The 22,906-nt window shown below is 53.1% G+C and overlaps 3 protein-coding genes across 5 annotated transcripts in view; 2 read left to right on the plus strand and 1 right to left on the minus strand.

Annotated features, from left to right (window-relative positions):
* Nucleotides 1-22,906, plus strand: part of UBXN6 (UBX domain protein 6) — a 181,850-nt gene that overhangs the window by 124,748 nt on the left and 34,196 nt on the right. The window lies entirely within an intron of this gene.
* The window catches only part of SH3GL1 (SH3 domain containing GRB2 like 1, endophilin A2), a 201,483-nt gene that overhangs the window by 56,068 nt on the left and 122,509 nt on the right, over nucleotides 1-22,906 (plus strand). The window lies entirely within an intron of this gene.
* HDGFL2 (HDGF like 2) overlaps nucleotides 1-22,906 on the minus strand; it is a 35,649-nt gene that overhangs the window by 6,654 nt on the left and 6,089 nt on the right. For 2 of the 3 annotated variants that reach the window (XM_050770258.1, XM_050770257.1), the window contains exons 4-9: nucleotides 9,061-9,261; nucleotides 5,944-6,060; nucleotides 5,791-5,862; nucleotides 1,675-1,834; nucleotides 1,482-1,557; nucleotides 1,065-1,374 (exon numbers count right to left, since the gene is read on the minus strand). In XM_050770258.1, coding sequence (XP_050626215.1) covers nucleotides 1,065-1,374; nucleotides 1,482-1,557; nucleotides 1,675-1,834; nucleotides 5,791-5,862; nucleotides 5,944-6,060; nucleotides 9,061-9,261 — 936 coding nt within the window. The remainder of the gene's footprint in view (nucleotides 1-1,064; nucleotides 1,375-1,481; nucleotides 1,558-1,674; nucleotides 1,835-5,790; nucleotides 5,863-5,943; nucleotides 6,061-9,060; nucleotides 9,262-22,906) is intronic. The other variant, XM_050770259.1, reaches the window with a different exon arrangement.

The raw sequence follows: 22,906 nt of genomic DNA on the forward strand, positions 1-22,906 counted from the left end.
AGGCGCCTGCCACCACGCCTGGCTATTTTTTTTGTATTTTCAGTAGACATGGGGTTTCACCATGTTAGCCAGGCTGGTTGATCTTCTGACCTCGTGATCTGCCTGCCTTGGCCTCCCAAAGTGCTAGGATTACAGGCGTGAGCCACTGCGCCTGGCCCATTCGGAGCCTTAAACTCAAACGCAAGCCTTTGGAGTCTACTCACACCTTCGGGGTCCGCCCTATTTAAAAGAGAAACCCCCTACCACAGTTTACCCTTCTCCTTAGCAGCAAATACTCCGGACAGCATGCACTACCCTGATGTCATCATCTGTACAGCTCCTCCCTCGTTTTGAGACAGGGTCTTGCTCTGTCGCCCAGGCTGGAGTGCAGTGGATTGATGACAGCTCACTGTAGCCTCCAACTCCTGGACTCAAGCAATCCTCCCACCTCAGCCTCCTGAGCAGCTGGGACTACAGGCGCACACTACCAGGCCCAGCTATTTTTTTTTTTTTTTTGAGATGGAGTCTTGCTCTGTCACCCAGGCTGGAGTGCAGTGGCTGGATCTCAGCTCACTGCAAGCTCCACTCCCGGGTTCATGCCATTCTCCTGCCTCAGCCTCCCGAAAAGCTGGGACTACAGGTGCCCACCACCTTGCCCGGCTAGGTTTTTGTATTTTTTAGTAGAGACGGGGTTTCACCATGTTAGCCAGGATGGTCTCAATCTCCTGACCTCGTGATCCGCCCGTTTCGGCCTCCCAAACTGCTGGGATTACAGGCGTGAGCCACCGCGCCCGGCCCAGCTAATTTTTAAAGGATTTTATATAGACGGGGTCTCGTTATCTTGCCCAGGCTGGTCTTGAACTGGGCTGAAGTAATCGTCCCACTTCAACTGCCCAAAGTGCTGAGATAACAGGCCTGAGCCACCATGCCCAGGACGCTCACTCCCGTGAACCCCTCAAGGCAGGGGTTTCTGGGCCCACACACTGCTTTCCTGCTGTGTCCCGGAACCGGGGACGCTGCCTCGTACCTAGTAGATGCTCGATGAACGTGTGAATGCAGGGACTCCGGGCGCCCTCCCGGCTCACCTCTCTCTCCAGCTCGGCCTCGGGCTCAGAGTCAGAGGAGGACGGGGGACCCCGGCCCCGGCCCTTCCGTCCTCGCTTCTTGACGGGCTCATCGTCCTCCCTGAGCTCGTCCCCGCTGCTGCCGCCGCTGGCCCGCTCAGCCTCCCCGCGCTCGGCCCGCTCGCGCCTCCGCTCCTTCTCCTCCTTCTCCTGCTCCCGCAGGCGCCGCAGCTCCTCCTCCTGCTCGCGCCGCCGCCGGGCCTCCAGCTCGCGCCTCCGCGCCTCGTCCCGCCGCTTCCACTCACTGATGCGGTCCACCTCGTCGCTGTCACTGGAGGCGGAGGGCGCGGTTGGGGACCTCCGTTCCTCCCTCGGGAGCCCGCCCTGCCCCTCAGCCGATGGAGGCGCCGCCAGGGGGACCCCAGCCCCAGCACCCACCTGTCACTGCTGGAGCTGGACGGAGGTCGTTCAGGCTTCGGTTTCCGCCCTCGCGGCTTCGGGGGAGGCTTCTCGGCTACAGGAAGAGGAGGGGGCGGTGACCTTCCCTTCCAGGGCTCCAAGGTGACCAGGGGACTGCCCGGGAGCGCCCCGGCACGGGCCAGCCAAGAGGCTGCGAGCACCAGGACCCTACCTGGCTTCCTGCCCCTCGGAGGCTTCTTCACAGACACGTCGGAGTCGGAGGAGGAGGAGGAAGACGAGGAGGAGGTCGCCGACCGCGCCACGGCCACCGTCTCAGGCTTGGCCCCGTCCGAATCTGCCTTGGAGTCGGAGTCGGAGGCTGACGGCGCCTTCTGGGGAGAAGCAGGGACAGGCGTGAGCATCAGGAACCCCCCCGTGAGAAGCGGGGCGCCCCAGGCCAGAGGAGGCTCCTGCACCCCGGCAGCCGCCAGGCTCTGCAGGCCCCGGCTCCGAACCCCTCCGACCCACAAAACCCACCTCCGCCCCAAGTGGAAACCGGGATCCCAGGCGGCCCTGGGCACGCGGGCAGCTGCTGGCCTTTCACCTCATCTTCCTCAGTGAACCGGGGCAGATCAGAACCCCGGGTTCCCAGGGGGAACTTCTCTGCGCAAAATCCTGCGGGGAGGCCACGCCACACAAGCTGCTCTGCTCTACCGCCTCCACCCCTGAGTACCCTGCCAAACACGCATGCCACACACAGACACACCACCACACACACACCACCACACTACACAGATACCACACACACCACAGATACCACACACACCACACACAGACACCACACAACCACACACACCACCACACTACACAGATACCACACACACCACAGATAACACACACACCACACACAGACACCACACAACCACACACACACCACCACACTACACAGATACCACACACACCACACACACACCACCACACTACACAGATACCACACACACCACAGATACCACACACACCACACACAGACACCACACAACACACACACACCACCACCACTACACAGATACCACACACCACCACACACACACCACCACACTACACAGATACCACACACACCACAGATACACACACACACCACACACAGACACCACACACCACACACACACACCACACACACCACACAGACACCACACACACCACAGATAACACACACACCACACACAGACACCACACACAACACACACACACACCACACTACACAGATACCACACACACCACAGATAACACACACACCACACACAGACACCACACAACCACACACACACCACCACACTACACAGATACCACACACACCACAGATACCACACACACCACACACAGACACCACACAACCACACACACACCACCACACTACACAGATACCACACACACCACAGATACCACACACACCAAAGATAACACACACACCACACACAGACACCACACACCACCACACACACCACCACACTACACAGATAACACACACACCACAGATAACACACACACCACACACAGACACCACACAACCACACACACAGACACCACACACACACCACCACACTACACAGATAACACACACACCACAGATAACACACACACCACAGATACCACACACACCACAGATAACACACACACCACACACAGACACCACACAACCACACACACACCACCACACTACACAGATACCACACACACCACAGATAACACACACACCACACACAGACACCACACAACCACACACACACCACCACACTACACAGATACCACACACACCACAGATAACACACACACCACACACAGACACCACACAACCACAAACACACCACCACACTACACAGATACCACACACACCACAGATAACACACACACCACACACAGACACCACACAACCACAGACACCACAACACCACACAGACACCACAGATACCACACACACCACACAGACACCACACACACACAACACACACCACACAGACACCACACACACCACAGATAACACACACACCACACACAGACACCACACAACCACACACACACCACCACACTACACACCACCACACTACACAGATACCATACACACCACAGATAACACACACACCACACACAGACACCACACACACCAGATACCACACACACCACACAGATAACACACACACCACACACACAGACACCACAACACCACACAGACACCACACAACCACAGACACCACAACACCACACAGACACCACACACACCACACAGATAACACACAACACACCACACACACCAGATACCACACAGATAACACACACACCACACAAAGACACCACACACACCACACAGATAACACACACCACACAGATAACACACACACCACACAGACACCACACACCACACAGATACACACCACACAGATAACACACACACCACACACAGACACCACACACACCACACAAATAACACACCACACACAGACACCACACCACCACACAGACACAACACCACACAGATAACACACACACCACACACAGACACCACACACACCACACAGATAACACACCACACACACAGACACCACACCACCACACAGACACACCACCACACAGATAACACACACACCACACACAGACACACTACACAGACACCACACACACCACACAGATACACACACACCACACAGATAACACATACACCACACACAGACAACATACCACACACACCACACAGATACACCACACACCAGACACACCACACACCCACAGACACACACATAAACCACACACAACACACACCGCACAGACAACACACCACACACATACCACACAGACCACACACACCACACACTCACAGACAACACACACACCACACAGATCACAGATAACACACACCACACAGATCACACACACCACACAGACAACACACACATCACACACACCACACACCCACAGACACACACCCACACACCACACACACCAGACACCACACACCCACAGACACACATCACACACCCACAGATACACATACCACACAGACAACACACACACCACAGACACCACACACGACACACCACGCACACCACACACAACACAGACAACATACACACCACACACACAGAGATAACACACAACATACACCACACAGACACATACGCCACACACAGATAACACACATACCATACACACACCACACACAACACAGACACCACACACACAGACCACACATGCATGACACACATACTATACACACACCACACACACAGCACACACACACACCATACACATACACCACACATAGACCACAGACAACACAGACAACACATACCACACACCACACACACGGATAACAACACAGACACATCACACACACCACAAAGACACACATACCCCACACACACCACACAGATAACACATAACACACCAGACACACCAGGACACACACACCTAACACACAACACACAGACCACACACACACCACACAGACAACACACCACATCATACACACACAACACAGACATATACACCAGATACACCACACAGACAACACACACAAAAAAACATACACACAACACATGTACCACACACACACCACACACACGGACACACCAGACACAACACACAGATACAAACACACACCATACACATACAGCAAAACATAATGCAACACAGACACACACAAGGACATACACATGGACACATACAGACACACGCACACACACAGGCATCACATATACTCACATTGGAACACAGGCACAACACACAGAGGAGAGGCACAGCACACACACACACAGGCACAGGGACACAGGCACCAGAAAAGGCACGACAGGTGCACACACAACACACACATCACACATGCACAGTCTCCACACACACTGCACACACACGTACATGGTCACAAACATGCATGCACACAAGTACACACACACACACGCACATGGACACGCGTGCACAGAGACACACAATATGCTCACACATGCACCGGCACACACCTCTCTCTCTTCTCTGCCTCTCGCTGTCTCCCCTCTTCTCTCTCCCTCTCACTCTCTCGTTCTCTCGCTGTCTCACTCTCACACAGGCGCCTCAGGACTGCTTCCCTCCCTTCTGATGCCAGCATCCCAGAATGCCCCTTTCCAAACCGGACAGTGGGCTCCTGGAGGCAGCGTGGCCATAGCGAGGTGCCATGCTCAGGGCAGACGCGGTCCCCTGGGGTTCCCTGCGGCCTGGGTCCCACCCCCTCCAGAAATGGCCCACTCCTGTCCTGGGGACAGTGCCAGAGACCGCAGAGGTGCCCCAGGAGTGGGCATGGGAAACAAAGTCAAATGCACGCTACCTTTTTTTTCCGTCCCCCCAGGGGGCCCCTCCGCGGCGCCCGGACCACTGCTTTCTTCTCAGGTGTGAAGTCCTGGGGGACAGAAGTGAGCTGAACTGGGGCCCACTGGCAGCCACCGCGCTTCCCTGTCCTCCCAAGGAGCCACCAGCCCACCTGGTCGCTGGTCTTCTCCGACTCAGATGAGCTTTCCGAGTTCTCCTCTTCGGATGGGGACACGCTGGCCTGATCCAGGTCGCTGGAGGCCTTTCGGGCTCGTTTCGAGACCGACATCTGGAAAGGGAACCGCCTGAATGCTCAGCGACGGGCAGGCCGGGCTCCTGGCAGGAAGCCTCCCGCTGACTGCCCACCGCCCGCGAGAGCTGAGCTCTGGATCTCTATGGAGGGCCAGCAACCCTGTGAGAACCTATCAAAGCCAGGGATCCTGAACCTCAAGGACATTATGCCTGGTGAAAGGAGCCAGTCACAAAAAGACCTTATAGGAGGTCCCTAGGGCCATCAGATTCACAGAGACAGAAAGTAGGGTGGGGACACCAGGGCTGTGGAGCGGGGTGGGAGTGAGTGTTTCATGGGACAGCATTTCAGCTTGGGAAGACGAGAAAGTTCTGGAGATGATGGTGGTGATGATTGCACAACCACGTGAATGTGCTTAACACTGCCAAACAGTGCACTTAAAAATGGCTAATTTTGGCTGGGCGCGGTGCCTCATGCCTGTAATTCTAGCAATTTGGGAGGCCGAGGCGGGCAGATCACCTGAGGTCGGGAGTTTGAGAACAGCCTGACCAACATGGAGAAACCCCATCTCTACTGAAAATACAAAATTAGGGCCGGGCGCGGTGGCTCACGCCTGTAATCCCAGCACTTTGGGAGGCCGAGGCGGGCAGATCACGAAGTCAGGAGATCGAGACCATCCCGGCTCACACAGTAAAACCCCGTCTCTACTAAAAATACAAAAAATTAGCTAGGCATGGTGGTGGGTGCCTGTAGTCCCAGCTACTCGGGAGGCTGAGGCAGGAGAATGGCGTGAACCCAGGAGGCAGAGCTTGCAGTGAGCCGGGATCGCACCACTGCACTCCAGCCTGGGTGACAGAGCGAGACTCCGTCTCAAAAAAAAAAAAAAAAAAAGAAAAAGAAAATACAAAATTAGCCAGGTGTGGTGGCGCATGCCTGTAATCCCAGCTACTCAGGAGGCCGAGGCAGGAGAATTGCTTGAACCTGGGAGGTGGAGGTTGCGGTGAGCCGAGATCGCACCATTGCACTCCAGCCTGGGCAACAAGAGTGAAACTCCATCCCCGCCCCCCGCCCCCCTAAAAAAGAAAGAAAAAAAAGAAATAATCCTTGCTTGGCTCAGAAACCCCTCATATATTACAGGTATTTTTTTCAAGCTTCTCTATGTTTTTTGCATTTTCCAAGTTACCTACTATAAATATGGCTTATCACTTTAGAATCAAAAAATAATACAAAATACACGTTACTCTATCAAAATAATTTGCTGCTAGAATCTTTCTACACCCAAATAAGAAGTGGTCAAAAGGCAGGACAGAGACTATACCCAGGAGAATGGAAAACACACATCTGCACAAAACCCTGTCAAGAAACGTTCACAGCAGCCTGATCTGGAACGGCCCAAAAGTGGAAACCACCCAAATGGCCAGTGACAGGTGGATCAACACACCGTGTTCCCTCCACACACTGGAATCTGACCCAGCCAGGAAAAGGAAGGGAGGCGGCCGGGCGTGGTGGTTCACGCCTATAACTCCAGCACTCTGGGAGGCCAAGGCGGGCTGATTAGGAGGTCAGGAGTTCGAGACCAGCCTGGCCAACATGGAGAAACCCCATCTCTACTAAAAATACAAAATTAGCCGGCCGTGGTAGCGGGCCCCTGTAATCCCAGCTATTCGGGAGGCTGAGGCAAAAGAACTGCTTGAACCCGGGAGGTGGAGGATGCAGTGAGCAGAGATCATGCCACTGCACTCCAGCCTGGGCGACAGAACTAGACTCCGTCTCAAAATATATAAATAAATAAAATGAATGGAGCTGACCCAGGCCGCAGCACGGATGCACCCTGAGGACGTCAAACTTGGCGAAGGAAGGCAGACACAAAGGCCATGCAGTGTGTCATCCCATTTCTATGAAATGTCTAGGACAGGCCCCTCCACAGAGGCAGGAAGGGGATGCGTGGGTGCCTGGGGCCAGAGGAGGGGCTGTGGAGTGACAGCTGATGGAAGACCAGTTTTCTTTCTGGGGTGATGGAAATCTCCTGGAATAATAGTAATGGCTGCACAATTCCGTGAACACACTAAAAACCACTGAGGTGTATACTCAGGAAGGATGAATCTCATGGTGTATGGACTATAACTCAATTTGTGTTTAATGCATACTGAAAAACAGTTATATTAAAGAAAGGGGCCAGGCCAGGCACCATGGCTCACGCCTGTAATCCCAGCACAGGAAGGCCGAAGTGGGTGGATCACGAGGTCAGGAGATCAAGACCAGCCTCGCCAACATGGTGAAACTCTGTCTCTATTAAAATACAAAAATTAGCCAGGCGTGCTGGTGGACGCCTGTAATCTCAGCTACTTGGGAGGCTGAGGCAGGGGAATCTCTTGAACCCAGGAGGTGGAGGTTGTAGTGAGCTGAGATCATGCCACTACACTCCAGCCTGGGAAGAGAACGAGACTCTGTCTCAAAAAAAAAAAAAAAAAAAAAAAAAATTTAGCCGGGTGTGGTATGATGGTGGGTGCCCATATTCCCAGCTACTGGGGAGGCTCACGCAGGGTAATCGCTGGAACCCAGGTGGCGGAGGTTGCCGTGAGAGCCAAGATTGTGTGCCACTGCAATCCCGCCTGGGTGACAGAGGCAACTGTGTCTCAAAAAAATAAAAAGGCGGCCAAGTGCAGCAGCTCAAGACTGTAATCCCAGCACTTTGAGAGAATAACGTGGGCAGATCACCTGAGGTCAGGAGTTCAAGACCAACTTGGGCAACCTGGTGAAACCCCATCTTTACTAAAAATACAAAACTTAGCCCGGCGCAGTGGCGGGTGCCTGTAATCCCAGCGACTAGGGAGGCTGAGGCAGAAGAATTGCTTGAACCTGGGAGGCGGAGGTTGCAGTGAGCCGAGATCACGCCACTGCACTCCAGCCTGGGTGACAGAGTAAGACCTTGTCTCAAAAAAAAAAAAAAAAAAAAAAGGCAGGGGAGGGACAGCAAGCTGCCAGGAGAGACATCAGGGCGAGGAGATGAAGGGCCAGCCCGCCTTGGTCCTCTCCTACCTTTAGCGCAGGCGTCTTCCTCTTCAGGCCACTGTTGTCGCTACTCTTGTCTGAGTCCGAGTCGCTCTCCATCCTGTCGCTGGCAGCTGTGGCAGTCACCGCTGTGACGGCCATGACTCCCCGGTCCTCGTCGTCCTCGTCAGCCTCACTGCCGCCGGCGGGGTTGGCCTCGGGGGCCTCGCTGTCGGAAGAGCTCACCGGCTGTGGGAGTCGGGGCAGAGACTGCGCGTCACCGCCAGTCTTGGGCGGATTTCCCCATCAAGACTGTGACCCAGAGGACAGCAACCGCACACGGGATCCTGAATGTCAGGGGTGTTGTCTTCTGGCTTTACAAACGGGGAAACTGAGGCCCAGAAGGGCCGGAGAACGAAGGCAGGAGAGTGAAGTGGATTCGTGTATGGTGGGCACTGGGGTTGGGCCATGGGCTTCAGGGTTAAACCTGGGGCAAGTAACTTCAACCTCTCTGTGCCTCAGTGACCACATCTGGGCAATGGGGATGGCTCAGTTTTGACCTCAGAGGCCTATGACCAGGAAAGCATGGAAGTGGGAGGTAGAACACCTAGGGCAGTGACCAAACCATGTCAAGAGGTTCAGAAATGGTTGCCTTGGCCAGGCGCGGAGGCTCACGCCTGTAATCCCAGCACTTTGGGAGGCTGCAGCAGGCAGATCACCTGAGGTCAGGTGTTCAAGACCAGCCTGGCCAATGTGGCAAAACCCCATCTCTACTAAAAATACAAAAATTAGCTCGGTGTGGTGGCAGGTGCCTATAATCCCAGCTATCAGGAGGCTGAGGCAGGAGAATCACTTGAACCGGCGAGGTGGAGGTTGCAGTGAGCCGAGATCGCACCATTGCACTCCAGCCTGGGCAACAGTGAGACTCTGTCTCAGAAAAATAAAGAAAGAAAAGAAATGGGCCGGGCGCGGTGGCTCACACCTGTAATCTCAGCACTTTGGGAGGCCGAGGCGAGCCGATCACGAGGTCAGGAGATCGAGACCATCCTGGCTAACACGGTGAAACTCCGTCTCTATTACAAAATACAAAAAATTAGCCAGGCGTGGTGGCGGGCGCCTGTAGTCCCAGCTACTCGGGAGGCTGAGGCAGGAGAACAGCGTGAACATGGGAGGCGGAGCCTGCAGTGAGCCGACATCACACCACTGCACTCCAGCCTGGACGACAGAGCGAGACTCTGTCTCAAAAAAATAAAGAAAAGAAATGGTTGCTTTTTTTTTTTTTTTTTAAGTCATTCAATTATCATGAGGAGGAAGCCAAACTAGGACAAGACCTCTGGGCTTCTACCGTCCAGGCACTGCTATTTCTCCTACGCTCAAAATGCCTGCTCAGGCAGTGACAGCCACAGAAATCACAAACACCTATCTGATGCTTCCTGTGTGCCAGGCACATGACCGGGTCACACACTCAGCCAAAGTCTGCTGAGCAGTCATGAGTGTCGGGCACTGGGCCGGGGGCATCAAGAATATAGAAGTGACCGTGGCATGCTCCCCTGCCCCTGGGAGCTGATTTTCTAGCGGGAGACCCTGAACATTGCCATTTAAACACAGACAATTCCAAATCGTGGTGACAGGCAGGAAGAAAACACGGGCGTATGGTTGTGAGGATTCAGAGAGGAGGAGGAGGGCTGGTGGCTCACGGCTGTAATCCCAGCACTATGGGAGCCAAGGCAGAAGGATCATTTGAGCCCAGGAGTTCAAGACCACCCTGGGTAACATGGTGAAACCCCCTCTCTACAAAAGATGCACATATTAGCGAGGTGTGGTGGCGGGGGCCTGAGGTCCCAGCTGCTTAGGTGGTTGAGATGGGAGGATCGCTTGAGCCCAGGAGGCAGAGGTTGCAGTGAGCTGTGATCACACCACTGCACTCCAGATTGAATGAAAGAGCAAGACCCTGTTTCTAAAAGAGAGAGAACCCGGGCGCGGTGGTTCACGCCTATAATCCTAGCACTTTGGGAGGCTGAGGTGGGTGGATCATGAGGTCAGGAGTTTAAGACCTGCCTGGCCAAGATGCTGAAACCCTGTCTCTACTAAAAATACAAAAAACGTTAGCCAGGTGTGGTGGCGGGCGCCTGTAATCCCAGCTACTCGGGAGGTTGAGGCAGAGAATTGCTTGAACCCAGGAAGCGGAGGTTGGAGTGAGCCGACATCACACCACTACACTCCTGCCTGGATGACAGAGTAAGACTCCCCCTCAAAAAAAAAAAAAAAAAGAGAGAGAGAGAGAGAAAAGAGAGGAGAGCATTTAGCATTGGGTGGTCGGGGAGGCCCCTTGGAGGATGTCACATTTTCACAGAGGAGTTGTCAGAAGCATGGGAAGGGGTAGGAGCTAGCCGCGTTCCAGAGAACAGGAATGGCACCAGTAAAGGTCCCCCTGGGAACCGGAAGCAGCAGACATAAACCCATATGGGGCACAGAGAAGGTGGTGGAGGTGGTGAAGAGGAAGATGAAGACTTAGGCCGTGGGTGGCTCATGTTTGCGGGAGGAAAATGTATGAGCACCAGGTGTATTTTTTGTATTTTTAGTACAGACGGGGTTTCACCACGTTTACCAGGATGATCTCGATCTCTTGACCTTGTGATCCGCCCGCCTTGGCCTCCCAAAGTGCTGGGATTACAGATGTGAGCCACCGTACTCGGCAGAGATGGCGATTTTTTTTTTCTTTTTCTTTTTGAGATGGAATTTCACTCTTGTTGCCCAGGCTGGAGTGCAATGGCGCGATCTCGGCCCACCGCAACCTCCACCTCCCGGGTTCAAGCAATTCTCCTGCCTCAGCCTCATTACTCATTCATTCAGGGACCATCATGGGACACCTGCTAGATCCTCCAACAAACGTCATGGGACACCTGCTAAGACAGCTAAAACGTAGTCCCTGCTATTGGGGAGCTCATGGTCTACCGGGGAGACAGACAAGTCCATGCGGTTACAACAAACTCAAGCTGTGCTGCCACAGCTCCCAGCAAAGGCACCAAGCAGCACGCAGGCCAGCCTCGCCAGCATGGAACACCTGACCGAGTGATTTCAGGATTTCAGGTCACTTCTTTTCTCAATAACTGCTTTTTTTGAGAAGAGAGAGAGAGACTGAAGTTTTGTTTTTGAGACAGAGTCTTACACTGTCACCCAAGCTGGAGTGCAGTGGCGCGATCACGGTTCACTGCAGCCTCAACTTCCTGGGCTCAGGTGATCCTCCTGCCCCAGCCTCCTGAGTAGCTGAAACTATAGGTTTGCACCACCACACCCAGCTAATTTTTTTGTCTTTTTTTTTCTTTTTTTGTAGAGATGGGGTTTCACCATGTTGCCCAGGCTGATCTCAAACTCCTGGGCTTAAGCAATCCTCCCATCTTGACCTCCCAAAGCTCTGGGATTACAGGTGTGAGCTACCGCACCCTGCGAGATTTTTTTTTTTTTTTTTTTTTGAGACAAAGTCTCGCTCTGTCGCCCAGGCTGGAGTGCAGTGGCACGATCTCGACTCACTGCAAGTTCTGCCTCCTGGGTTCACACCATTCTCCTGCCTCAGCCTCATGAGTAGCTGGGACTACAGGCGCCCGCCACCACGCCTGGCTAATTTTTTTTTTTGTATTTTTAGTAGAGACAGGGTTTCACCATGTTAGCCAGGTTGGTCTTGATCTCCTGACTTCGTGATCCGCCCGCCTCAGCCTCCCAAAGTGCTGGGATTACAGGTGTGAGCCACCGCGCCCAGCCAAAATTGAGATTTTTAAAAGATACATTCTCTGAAAACAACCCAAATGTCCATTAACTGATAAACAAATGTGGTATAACAATAGAATATGACTTGGCCATGGAAAGAAACCAGGCTCTGACCCAGGCCACAGCATGGATGAACTTTGAGGACGTCATGCTCAGGTGACAGAAGTGAGAGATGAAAGGCCACACGGTGTGTGATTCCATTTCTGTGAAATGTCCAGGATAGGCCCATCCGGAGACAGAAGGTGGATCCATGGTTGCCTGAGGCTTGGCGCGGGGAAGAGAATTGTGGGGATACCTAGCAGGTAGAGGATTCCTTTGTGGAGCGCTGAAAATATCCTGGGCCGGGCACGGTGGCTCACGCCTGTAATCCCAGCACTTTGGGAGGCCGAGACGGGCGGATGAGGAGGTCAGGAGATCAAGACCATCCTGGCTAACATGGTGAAACCCCGTCTCTACTAAAAATACAAAAAATTAGTCGGCCGTGATGGTGGGCACCTGTAGTCCCAGCTACTGGGGAGGCTGAGGCAGGAGAATGACGTGAACCTGGGAGGCAGGGCTTGCAGTGAGCCGAGATCATACCACTGTACTTCAGCCTGAGCAACGAAGCAAAGACTCCATCTCAAAAAAAAAAAGAAAAAAGAAAAAAAGAAAATATCCTGGAATTAGCAGAAATGGTACACTGAGAAGGTACTAAAAGCTACTGCAAGGTATACTATTAAATGATATTAAAATGGTGAAGTTATCTCGATGAAAAAAAAAAATCATAAAACAGGTCGAGTGTGGTGGCTCATACCTGCACTCCCAGGACTTTGGGAGACCGAGGCAGGTGGATCACCTGAGGTCAGGATTTTGAGACCAGCCTGGCCAACATGGAGAAACCCTGTCTCTACTAAAAATACAAAAATTAGCTGGGTCTGGTGGTAGGCGCCTATAGTCCCAGCTACTCGGGAGGCTGAGGCATGAGAATCACTTGAACCTGGGAGGCAGAGGTTCTGCCTCTCAGAGAACTGAAATCACACCACTGCACTCCAGCCTGGGTGACAGAGACTCTGTCTCAAAAAAAAAAAGCCAGGCACAGTGGCTCATACCTGTAATCCCAACACTTTGCGAGGACAAGGCAGGCAGATCACGAGGTCAGGAGATCAAGACCATCCTGGCTAACATGGTAAAACTCCATCTCTAGTAAAAATACAAAAAATTAGCCAGGCATGGTGGTATGTGCCTGTAGTCCCAGCTACTTAGGAGGCTGAGGCAGGAAAATCGCTTGAACCCAAGAGGCAGAAGTTGCAGTGAGCCGAGATAATGCCACTGCACTCCAGCTTGGGCAACAGAGCAAGACTGTCTCAAAAAAAAAAAAAAAAAAAAAGAAACACAAACGCCCCATTCTCCTGGTGTGATGACCAAGATGGCATGTGACAGGCTGGAGTGGGGCATGCATGATGTCCAGGAGACAGCAAGGTGGAGGAGATAAGGGTTTGAGAACGGGTTAGAGGCACGTCACGGGGTTCGCGGGTGATGAGGCCAGGAAAGACAGGCAGAGTGAGGACCACGTTTGTGACTGGGTGTTGCGACTGGGCCAGAGGGAGCAGGGAGGACACGGTGCAGGGCTGGGTGGATGCTGCAGGTGAGGCCAGCATCTGAGTAGCAATGCCCGGACAGAATGGAAGTGGGGGTTGAGGAATGTAAGCATCAGTGCTGGTCAGGAGAGGTGGCCAGGAGGAGGGAACCACAGGAGGGAACCTTGGCCCTTCCTCACTTTCCCGGCTCCCTCCAGGCTTAGCCTGTTCCTCCGCGCCCTGAGGAGAGGCTGGGAGCCCACAGCAGGCGCACACCAGCCTCCCTGTGCACAGACGCAGGCTAGCCGTCCCCAATCAGCACACAAGGAAAATGAGAACCGAGTTTGGCAACGCCCTCGCTGCTCAGCCCCGAGCACGTTTTGTCCCCCTTTCGTCTTCATGGCCCAAGCAACAGGGCCCTGTCTGTGTAATTTTTGACAAGATTAAAAAGGGTAATACTAAGTAGGTCAGGCCCCAAACGGAGAAGGCTGAGAGTAATAACGCTCTCAATAACGCTCTCATGGCCAATCTCGATCACGCCTCTCCACAGAGCCTTCGGGGGAGGGCTCGCACACCTGGGGTTTCTCTTTGGAGCATCCCTGGTAAGGAGACAAGGGCTGGGGGTGGGGAGTAGCAGCTCAGAGATGAGGAGCCCCAGGCTCCTTCCAGGTTGCTCCCTCCACCCAGCCCCGCCCCTGACCCAGCCCTGATGCCCCAGGATCTTCCACAGGAGGAGCTGGTGAGTGCCACGAACCTAGGAGCCACCATCAGTTACAGGACTTATCAATGCCCCCATCTAACCGGTGGGCATGACGAGCCTGATTCTGCAGATGAGGAAAAAAGGCAGAGAGAGGTCAAGTAACAGCTCAGGATATCACAGCGAGTAACTACAGACCTGAGATGAAAGCATGAGCTAGTCTTGGCCTCGAAGCCTGGGTCACAGCCACTCCTCATTAAAAATCCTTCCTTGACCAGGCGCGGTGGCTCAAGCCTGTAATCCCAGCACTTTGGGAGGCCGAGATGGGCGGATCATGAGGTCAGGAGATCGAGACCATCCTGGCTAACACAGTGAAACCCCGTCTCTACTAAAAAAAAATGCAAAAAAGTAGCCAGGCGAGGTGGCGGGCGCCTGTAGTCCCAGCTACTCTGGAGGCTGAGGCAGGAGAATGGCGTGAACCTGGGAGGCGGAGCTTGCAGTGAGCCGAGATTGCGCCACTGCACTCCAGCCTGAGTGACAGACCCACACTCCGTCTCAAAAAAAATAAAATAAAATAAAAATAAAAAATAAAAATCCTTCCTTTAGTCCCGTGCCATGGTTTAGTCCTGTAATCCCAGCACGCCGGAAGGCTGAGGCAGGAGGATCACTTGAGCCCAGAAGTTCCAGACCAGCCTGGGCAACAAAGTGTTGCCTGTCCCTATGAAAAAAATAATGGCCGGGCACGGTGGCTCATGCCTATAATCCCAGCACTTGGGGAGGCTGATACGGGCGGATCATAAGGTCAGGAATTCGAGACCAGCCTGGACAATAGGTTGAAACCCCATCTCTACTAAAAATATAAAAATTAGCTGGGCTCAGTGGCGCGCACCTGTAGTCCCAGCTACTCATGAGGCTGAGACAGGAGAATCACGTGAACCTGGGAGGCGGAGGCTGCGGTGAGCCGAGATGATGCCACTGCACTCCAGCCTTGGGCGACAGAGCAAGACTCCATCTCAAAAAAAAAAAAAAAAGAAAAAGAAAAAAATAACAAGGCTGGGGGTGGGGGGCGGTGAGCCACGCCTGTAATTCCAGCCCTTTGAGAGGCTGAGGCGGGTGGATCACCTGAGGTCAGGACCATGTCTGTACTAAAAATACAAAAATTAACCAGGCATGGTGGTTGGCACCTGTAGTACCAGCTACTCGGGAGGCTGAGGCAGGAGAATTGCTTGAACTTGGGAGGCAGAGGTTGCAGTGAACTGAAATGGTGCCACTTCACTCCAGCCTGGGCGACAGAGCAAGACTCCACCTCAAACAAAACAAACAAACAGACCAAAAAACCCTCCTTCCTCTTGACCACCTGTGACCTACTCTGTGCCTCTGCAGCCCCGTCAGGCAACTGGGAAGACTGCGCATGTCCCACAAGTGGGGAAAATGAGTCTCTGGGAGGGAAGTGACTTCCTCTACACTGTGCATGTGGATAAAGACGGGACCCCTGGGTGTCCTGGGGTCGAACAGCAAAGGTTTTAGGAAATCTAACCCACACCAAGAGGTTTGGAGGACATGAATGCTGTAGGTACAGAGAAGAACCCAGCAATAAAAGGCCAAAGCCAGGCCAGGTGCGGTGGCTCACGCCTGTAATCCCAGCACTTTGGGAGGCCGAGGCGGGCAGATCATGAGGTCGGGAGATTGAGACCATCCTGGCTAACACGGTGAAACCCCGTCTCTACTAAAAAAATACAAAAAAATTAGCCGGGCGTGGTGGCGGGCGCCTGCCTGTAGTCCTAGCTATTTGGGAGGCTGAGGCAGGAGAATGGTGTGAACCTGGGACAAGGAGCTTGCAGTGAGCCGAGATCGTGCCGTTGCACTCCAGCCTGGGTGACAGAGTGAGACTCCATCTCAAACAAAACAAAACAAACAACAACAAAAAAAAATGGCCAAAGCCAGCCAACTTCCAGTCCCCCCAGCTGAGAGTGAGGGAAACAGCTCATTTCTCCAGCTGTCTTAGAGGATCAGGGTGGGGGGTGTGACTAAATTGGAAAAGGGAAGGTCAAATCCAGCTTTGCCTCCCTGTTCCCAAATATCCCCTCTGCCATCCACCGAGCGCTTCCTGAGTGTCGATGTGTAGTTTCTCACTGGACTCTCCCCAGGAGCCCAATGAGAGGCCAGCACTACCAAATCCTCTGTTTTAGATGAGGAAACTGAGGGCCGGGCACGGTGGCTCATGCCTGTAATCCCAGCACTTTGGGAGGCTGAGGAAGGAGGATCACCTGAGGTCAAGAGATCGAGACCAGCCTGGCCAACATAGTGAAATCTCTACTAAATAATACAAAACTTGGCCGGGCGCAGTGGCTCACGCCTGTAATCCCAGCACTTTGGGAGGCCGAGACGGGCGGATCACGAGGTCAGGAGATCGAGACCATCCTGGCTAACTCGGTGAAACCTCGTCTCTACTAAAAATACAAAAAAAAAATCAGCCGGGTGTGGTGGCGGGCGCCTGTAGTCGCAGCTACTCGGCTGGCTGAGGCAGGAGAATGGCGTGAACTCGGGAGGCGGAGCTTGCAGTGAGCCGAGATCGTGCCACTGCACTCCAGCCTGGGAGACAGAGCAAGACTCCATCTCAAAATAAATAAATAAATAAATAAATAAATAAATAAATAAAAATACAAAAATTAGCTGGGTGTGGAGGTGCATGCCTGTAATCCCAGCTACTAGAGAGGCCGAGGCAGAAGAACAGCTTGAACCTGGGAGGCAGAGGTTGCAGTGAGCCAAGATCATGCCACTGAATTCCAGCCTGGCAACAGAGTGAGACTCGGCCTCAAAAAAAAAAAAAAGGAAAGAAAAGGGAACTGAGGCACACAGAGAGGATGTCAATGGTCACAGGGGATGTCAATGGTCAAGATTCGCAGTGAGCACAGGGCAGAGCCAGGCCTGGCTCCCAGGCCCACCTGCTCATACAACAGGCTCTTGGCCCCAGTTCCTCAGTTCCTACTTCTTTTTTTTTTTGAGACGGAGTCTCACCCTGTACCCCAGGCGGGAGCACAATGGCAGGATCTCAGTTCACTGCAGCCTCCACCTCCCAGGTTCAAGTGATGGTCCTGCCTCAGCCTCCCAAGTAGCTGGGATCACAGGCACCAGCATATTTTTAGTAGAAATGGGGTTTCACCACGTTGGCCAGGCTGATCTCAAACTCCTGACCTCAAGTGATCCACCTGCCTCGGCCTCCCAAAGTGCTGGGATTAACAGGCGTGAACCACTGCGCTTCCCAGCTCCCACTTCTGAGAGGTTATTCCCAGGGGCCCCCATCCTCCAGGGCCTGCCCCCGGCTTGCACCAGCCAGAAGGAAAAGAATGCCAGCCTGGGAGCTGGGGGACCAGGGAGTCGGAGGATCTGGGAGTCGGGGGGACTGCGAGCTGGGGGTCCTGGTTTCTGACCCCAGCTCAGCTCTGTTGCTCACAAGCTTGAGAACCTTGGACAGGTCTCTCTACCTCTTCATCTACCAAGCAACAGGGATGTATCAGGTGGGATCCTTCTAGGCCAAATGTCTAGAGACATTCTGGTCATCAAGGTTAGTGGTGGGTGCTCCTGGCATGGAGTGAGTAGGAGCCAGGAATGCTGCCCAACACCCTGCAGTGCCCAGGACAGACCGTATGCTGCAGAATGGCCGAATGACCTGGCCCCAACTATCACTGCTATACTCTGTTGTAAGGTACTGATGCTGAGAAACCGTGGCCTATGTCTACAAGGCCTCAGACACCACCTGGGTTCCTCTGGGCATCTAAGCAAACTTTTTTTTCTTTTTGGGGGGACAGAGTCTCATTCTGTCACCCAGGCTGGAGTGCACTGGCACAATCTCGGCTCACTGCACCTCTGCCTCCTGGGTTCAAGAGATTCTCTGAACCGCCGAGTGGCTGGGATTACAGGTGCCCACTGCCACACCTGGCTAATTTTTATATTTTTGTAGAGGCAGGGTTGCACTGTGTTGGCCAGTCTGCTCTGACCTCCTGACCTCAGGTGACCCACCCTCCTTGGCCTCCCAAAGTGCTGGGATTACAGATGTGAGCCCGGCTAATTTTTGTAGTTGGGTAGAGGCGGGGTTTCTTTTCTTTTAGATGGAATCTCACTGTGTCACTCAGGCTGGAGTGCAGTGGCTGGATCTCGGCTCACTGCAAGCTCCGCCTCCTGGGTTCACGCCATTCTCCTGCCTCAGCCTCCCGAGTAGCTGGGACTACAGGCGCCCGCCACCTCGCCCGGCTAATTTTTTGTATTTTTTAGTAGAGACGGGGTTTCACCGTGTCAGCCAGGATGGTCTCGATCTCCTGACCTCGTGATCCGCCCGTCTCGGCCTCCCAAAGTGCTGGGATTACAGGTATGAGCCACTGCGCCCGGCCTAATTTTTGTATTTTTGTAGAGACGGGGTTTCATTTTGTTGGCCAGTCTGGTCGTGACATCCTGACCTCAGGTGACCCCTCCTCGGCCTCCCAAAGTGCTGGAACTTCAGGCATGAGCCCAGCTAATTTTTGTAGTGTTAGTAGAATGGGGTTTTGCCATGTTCACCAAGCTGGTCTGGAACTCCTGACCTGAAGCGATTCACCCCCCTTGGCCTCCCACAGTGCTGAGGTTACAGGTGTGAGCCATCACGCCTGGCACATCTGAGCAACCCCTTGAGTCTCATTCTGCTCATCTACTCAATGGAAAAAATATTTTCCACTCTTGGGTGTGCTGGCTCATACCTGTAATCCCAGCACTTTGGGAGGCCGAGGTGGGCAGATCACGAGGTCAATATGGTGAAACCCATCTCTACTAAAAATACAAAAAATTAGCCGGGCGTGGTGGTGGGTGCCTGTAATCCCAGCCACTCGGGAGGCTGAGGCAGGAGAATCGCTTGAACCTGGAAGGCGGAGGTTGTAGTGAGCAGAGATCACACCACTGCACTCTAGCCTGGGTGACAGAGCGAGACACATTCTCAAAAAAAAAAACCAAAAACCTCCCGTCCGGGCCACTCTGAGGATTACTATGAGGACCAAAAGGCGATGCAACTGGAACCAGGCCAAGCTGCCATGTTTCACCTACTGGCTTGGCGAGGGGATGGGACCCAGGCCTTCCTGTCCGCTCTTGGTGGCATTACTACTTGCGCTAAGGCTGTTAAAAAAAATGAGCCTGGGCTGGAATGTGGTGGCTCACACCTGTAATCCCAGCCCTTTGGGAGGCCAAGGTGGGTGGATCACCTGAGGTCAGGAGTTCAAGACCAGCCTGATCAACATGGTGAAACATTGTCTCTACTAAAAATACAAAATTAGTCAGGCATGGTAGTGGGCGCCTATAATCTCAGCTACTCGGGAGGCTGAGACAGGAGAATCGCTTGAACCCGCGAGGCAGAGGTTGCAGTGAGCCGAGATCGTGCCACTGCACTCCAGCCTGGGCGACAAGAGCGAAATTCTATCTCAAAAAAAAAAAAAAAAAAAAAAAGAGCCTGTTCTCTGCATCGTGGTGTGGACCAAGTTTCAAGATATAAAGTTGGGTGAATAAAACACAGTTCAGAATTACATGCTTAACAACAGAAAACTGGGGATGGTTTTCTAGGAATGAAGAATCTGGGAAGGATGTTATGGGACTGGGAGCTGCAGCTATCTTGAGAGGAAAACAAAACAGAGTGACCAGCAGGCAGGAACGGGAGTGAGACTGGCTTCTCACTGTAGGCCCGTTTGTTCCTTTTGAATTTTTAACGTCTGTATTCCTACTCAAAACATAAAAACAAACTAATAGGCGGGGCACGGTGGCTGATGCCTGTGATCCCAGCACTTTGGGAGGCCAACGGGGGTGCGGATCACCTGAGGTCGGGAGTTCAAGACCAGCCTGTCCAACACGGTGAAACCCCGTCTCCACTAACAATACAAAGATTAGCCGGGTATGGTGGCTCATGCTGGTAATCCCAGCTACCTGGGAGGCTGAGGCACAAGAATTCTTTGAACCCAGGAGGTGGAGGTTGCAGGGAGTCGAGATTGCACCACGGCCCTCCAGCCTCGGCAACAGAGCAAGACTCCGTCTCTAAATAAATAAATAAACAAACAAACAAATAACTTCAAAGATGGAAAAAAGAGACGGGGCTGGGAATAATGGCTCATGCCTGTAATCCTAGTACTTTAGGAGGCCAAAGTGAGAGGATTACTCGAGGAGTTTGAGACCAACCTGGGCAACATAATGAAATCTCATGTCTACAAAAAATACAGAAATTACCTGGGTTACACAATTAAATCTACGCCTCTAGGAAAATGGCCGACAAATCTGCATCTTTCCTTTTTTTTTTTTTAAGTCCCAGCTACTCGGGAAGCTGAGGAGGAAGGATCACCTGAGTCTGGAGGGTTGAGGCCGCAGTGAGCCATGACTGTACCACAGTATCCCAGCCTGGGCGAAAGAATGAGACCCTGCCTCGGCCGGGCGCGGTGGCTCAAGCCTGTAATCCCAGCACTTTGGGAGGCCGAGACGGGCGGATCACGAGGTCAGGAGATCGAGACCATCCTGGCTAACACAATGAAACCCCGTCTCTACTAAAAATACAAAAAAATTAGCCGGGCGAGGTGGCGGGCGCCTGTAGTCCCAGCTACTCGGGAGGCTGAGGCAGGAGAATGGCGTAAACCCGGGAGGCGGAGCTTGCAGTGAGCCGAGACAGCGCCACTGCACTCCAGCCTGGGCGACAGAGCGAGACTCTGTCTCAAAAAAAAAAAAAAAAAAAAAAGAATGAGACCCTGCCTCAAAAAAAAAAAAAAAAAAAAAAAAAAAAAAAAGAGACTGCTCGGATTTCCACAAAGCTGTGCTTCCAAACACCGGATATGTACTGGCTACATCAGAAGCATCCAGGACAGGACAGGCACGGTGGCTCACGCCTGTAATCCCAGAATTTTGGGAGGCTGAAGCAGGCGGATCACCTGAGGTCAGGAGGTCGAGACCAGCCTGGCCAATATGGTAAAACCCCATCTCTATAAAAATTAGCCAGGCATGGTGGTGGATGCCTGTAATTCCAGCTACTCAGGAGGCTGAGGCAGGAGAATCGCTTGAACCCGGGAGGTGGAGGTTGCAATGAGCCGAGATTACATCATTGCACTCCAGCCTGGGCGACAGAGCAAGACTCCATCTCAAAAAAAAAAGGGCCGGGCGCGGTGGCTCAAGCCTGTAATCCCAGCACTTTGGGAGGCCGAGACGGGCGGATCACGAGGTCAGGAGATCGAGACCATCCTGGCTAACACGGTGAAACCCCGTCTCTACTAAAAAATACAAAAATCTAGCCGGGCGAGGTGGCGGGCGCCTGTAGTCCCAGCTACTCAGGAGGCTGAGGCAGGAGAATGGTGTAAACCCAGGAGGCGGAGCTTGCAGTGAGCCGAGATCCGGCCACTGCACTCCAGCCTGGGCGACAGAGCGAGACTCCGCCTCAAAAAAAAAAAAAAAAAAAAAAGACAAAACTTGGCAAGAAAAACTTCAGAGCTCCTATCCTACACGATTAAATCTATGCCTCTAGGAAAATGGCCCAGGGATCTGCATTTTTTTTTTGAGATGGAGTCTCTCTGTCGCTCAGGCTGAAGTGCAGTGGCACGATCTTGACTCACTGCAACTTCTCCTTCCTGGGTTCAACCAATTCTCCTGCCTCAGCCTCCCAAGTAGCTGGGATTACAGGCACCTGCCACCACACCGGGCTAATTTTTGTATTTTTAGTAAAGACTGGGTTTCACCATCTTGGACAGGCTGGTCTTGAACTCCTGACCTCATGATCCACCAGCCACAGCCTCCCAAAGTGCTGGGATTACAGGCGTGAGCCACAGTGCCCGGCCAGGAATCTGCATCTTAAACACACGTTCCATCTGGAAGCATAGATGGGCTAGAGAAG

Source organism: Macaca thibetana, chromosome 19, assembly GCF_024542745.1.
Source record: "Macaca thibetana thibetana isolate TM-01 chromosome 19, ASM2454274v1, whole genome shotgun sequence".
NCBI classification, from domain to species: Eukaryota; Metazoa; Chordata; class Mammalia; order Primates; family Cercopithecidae; genus Macaca; species Macaca thibetana.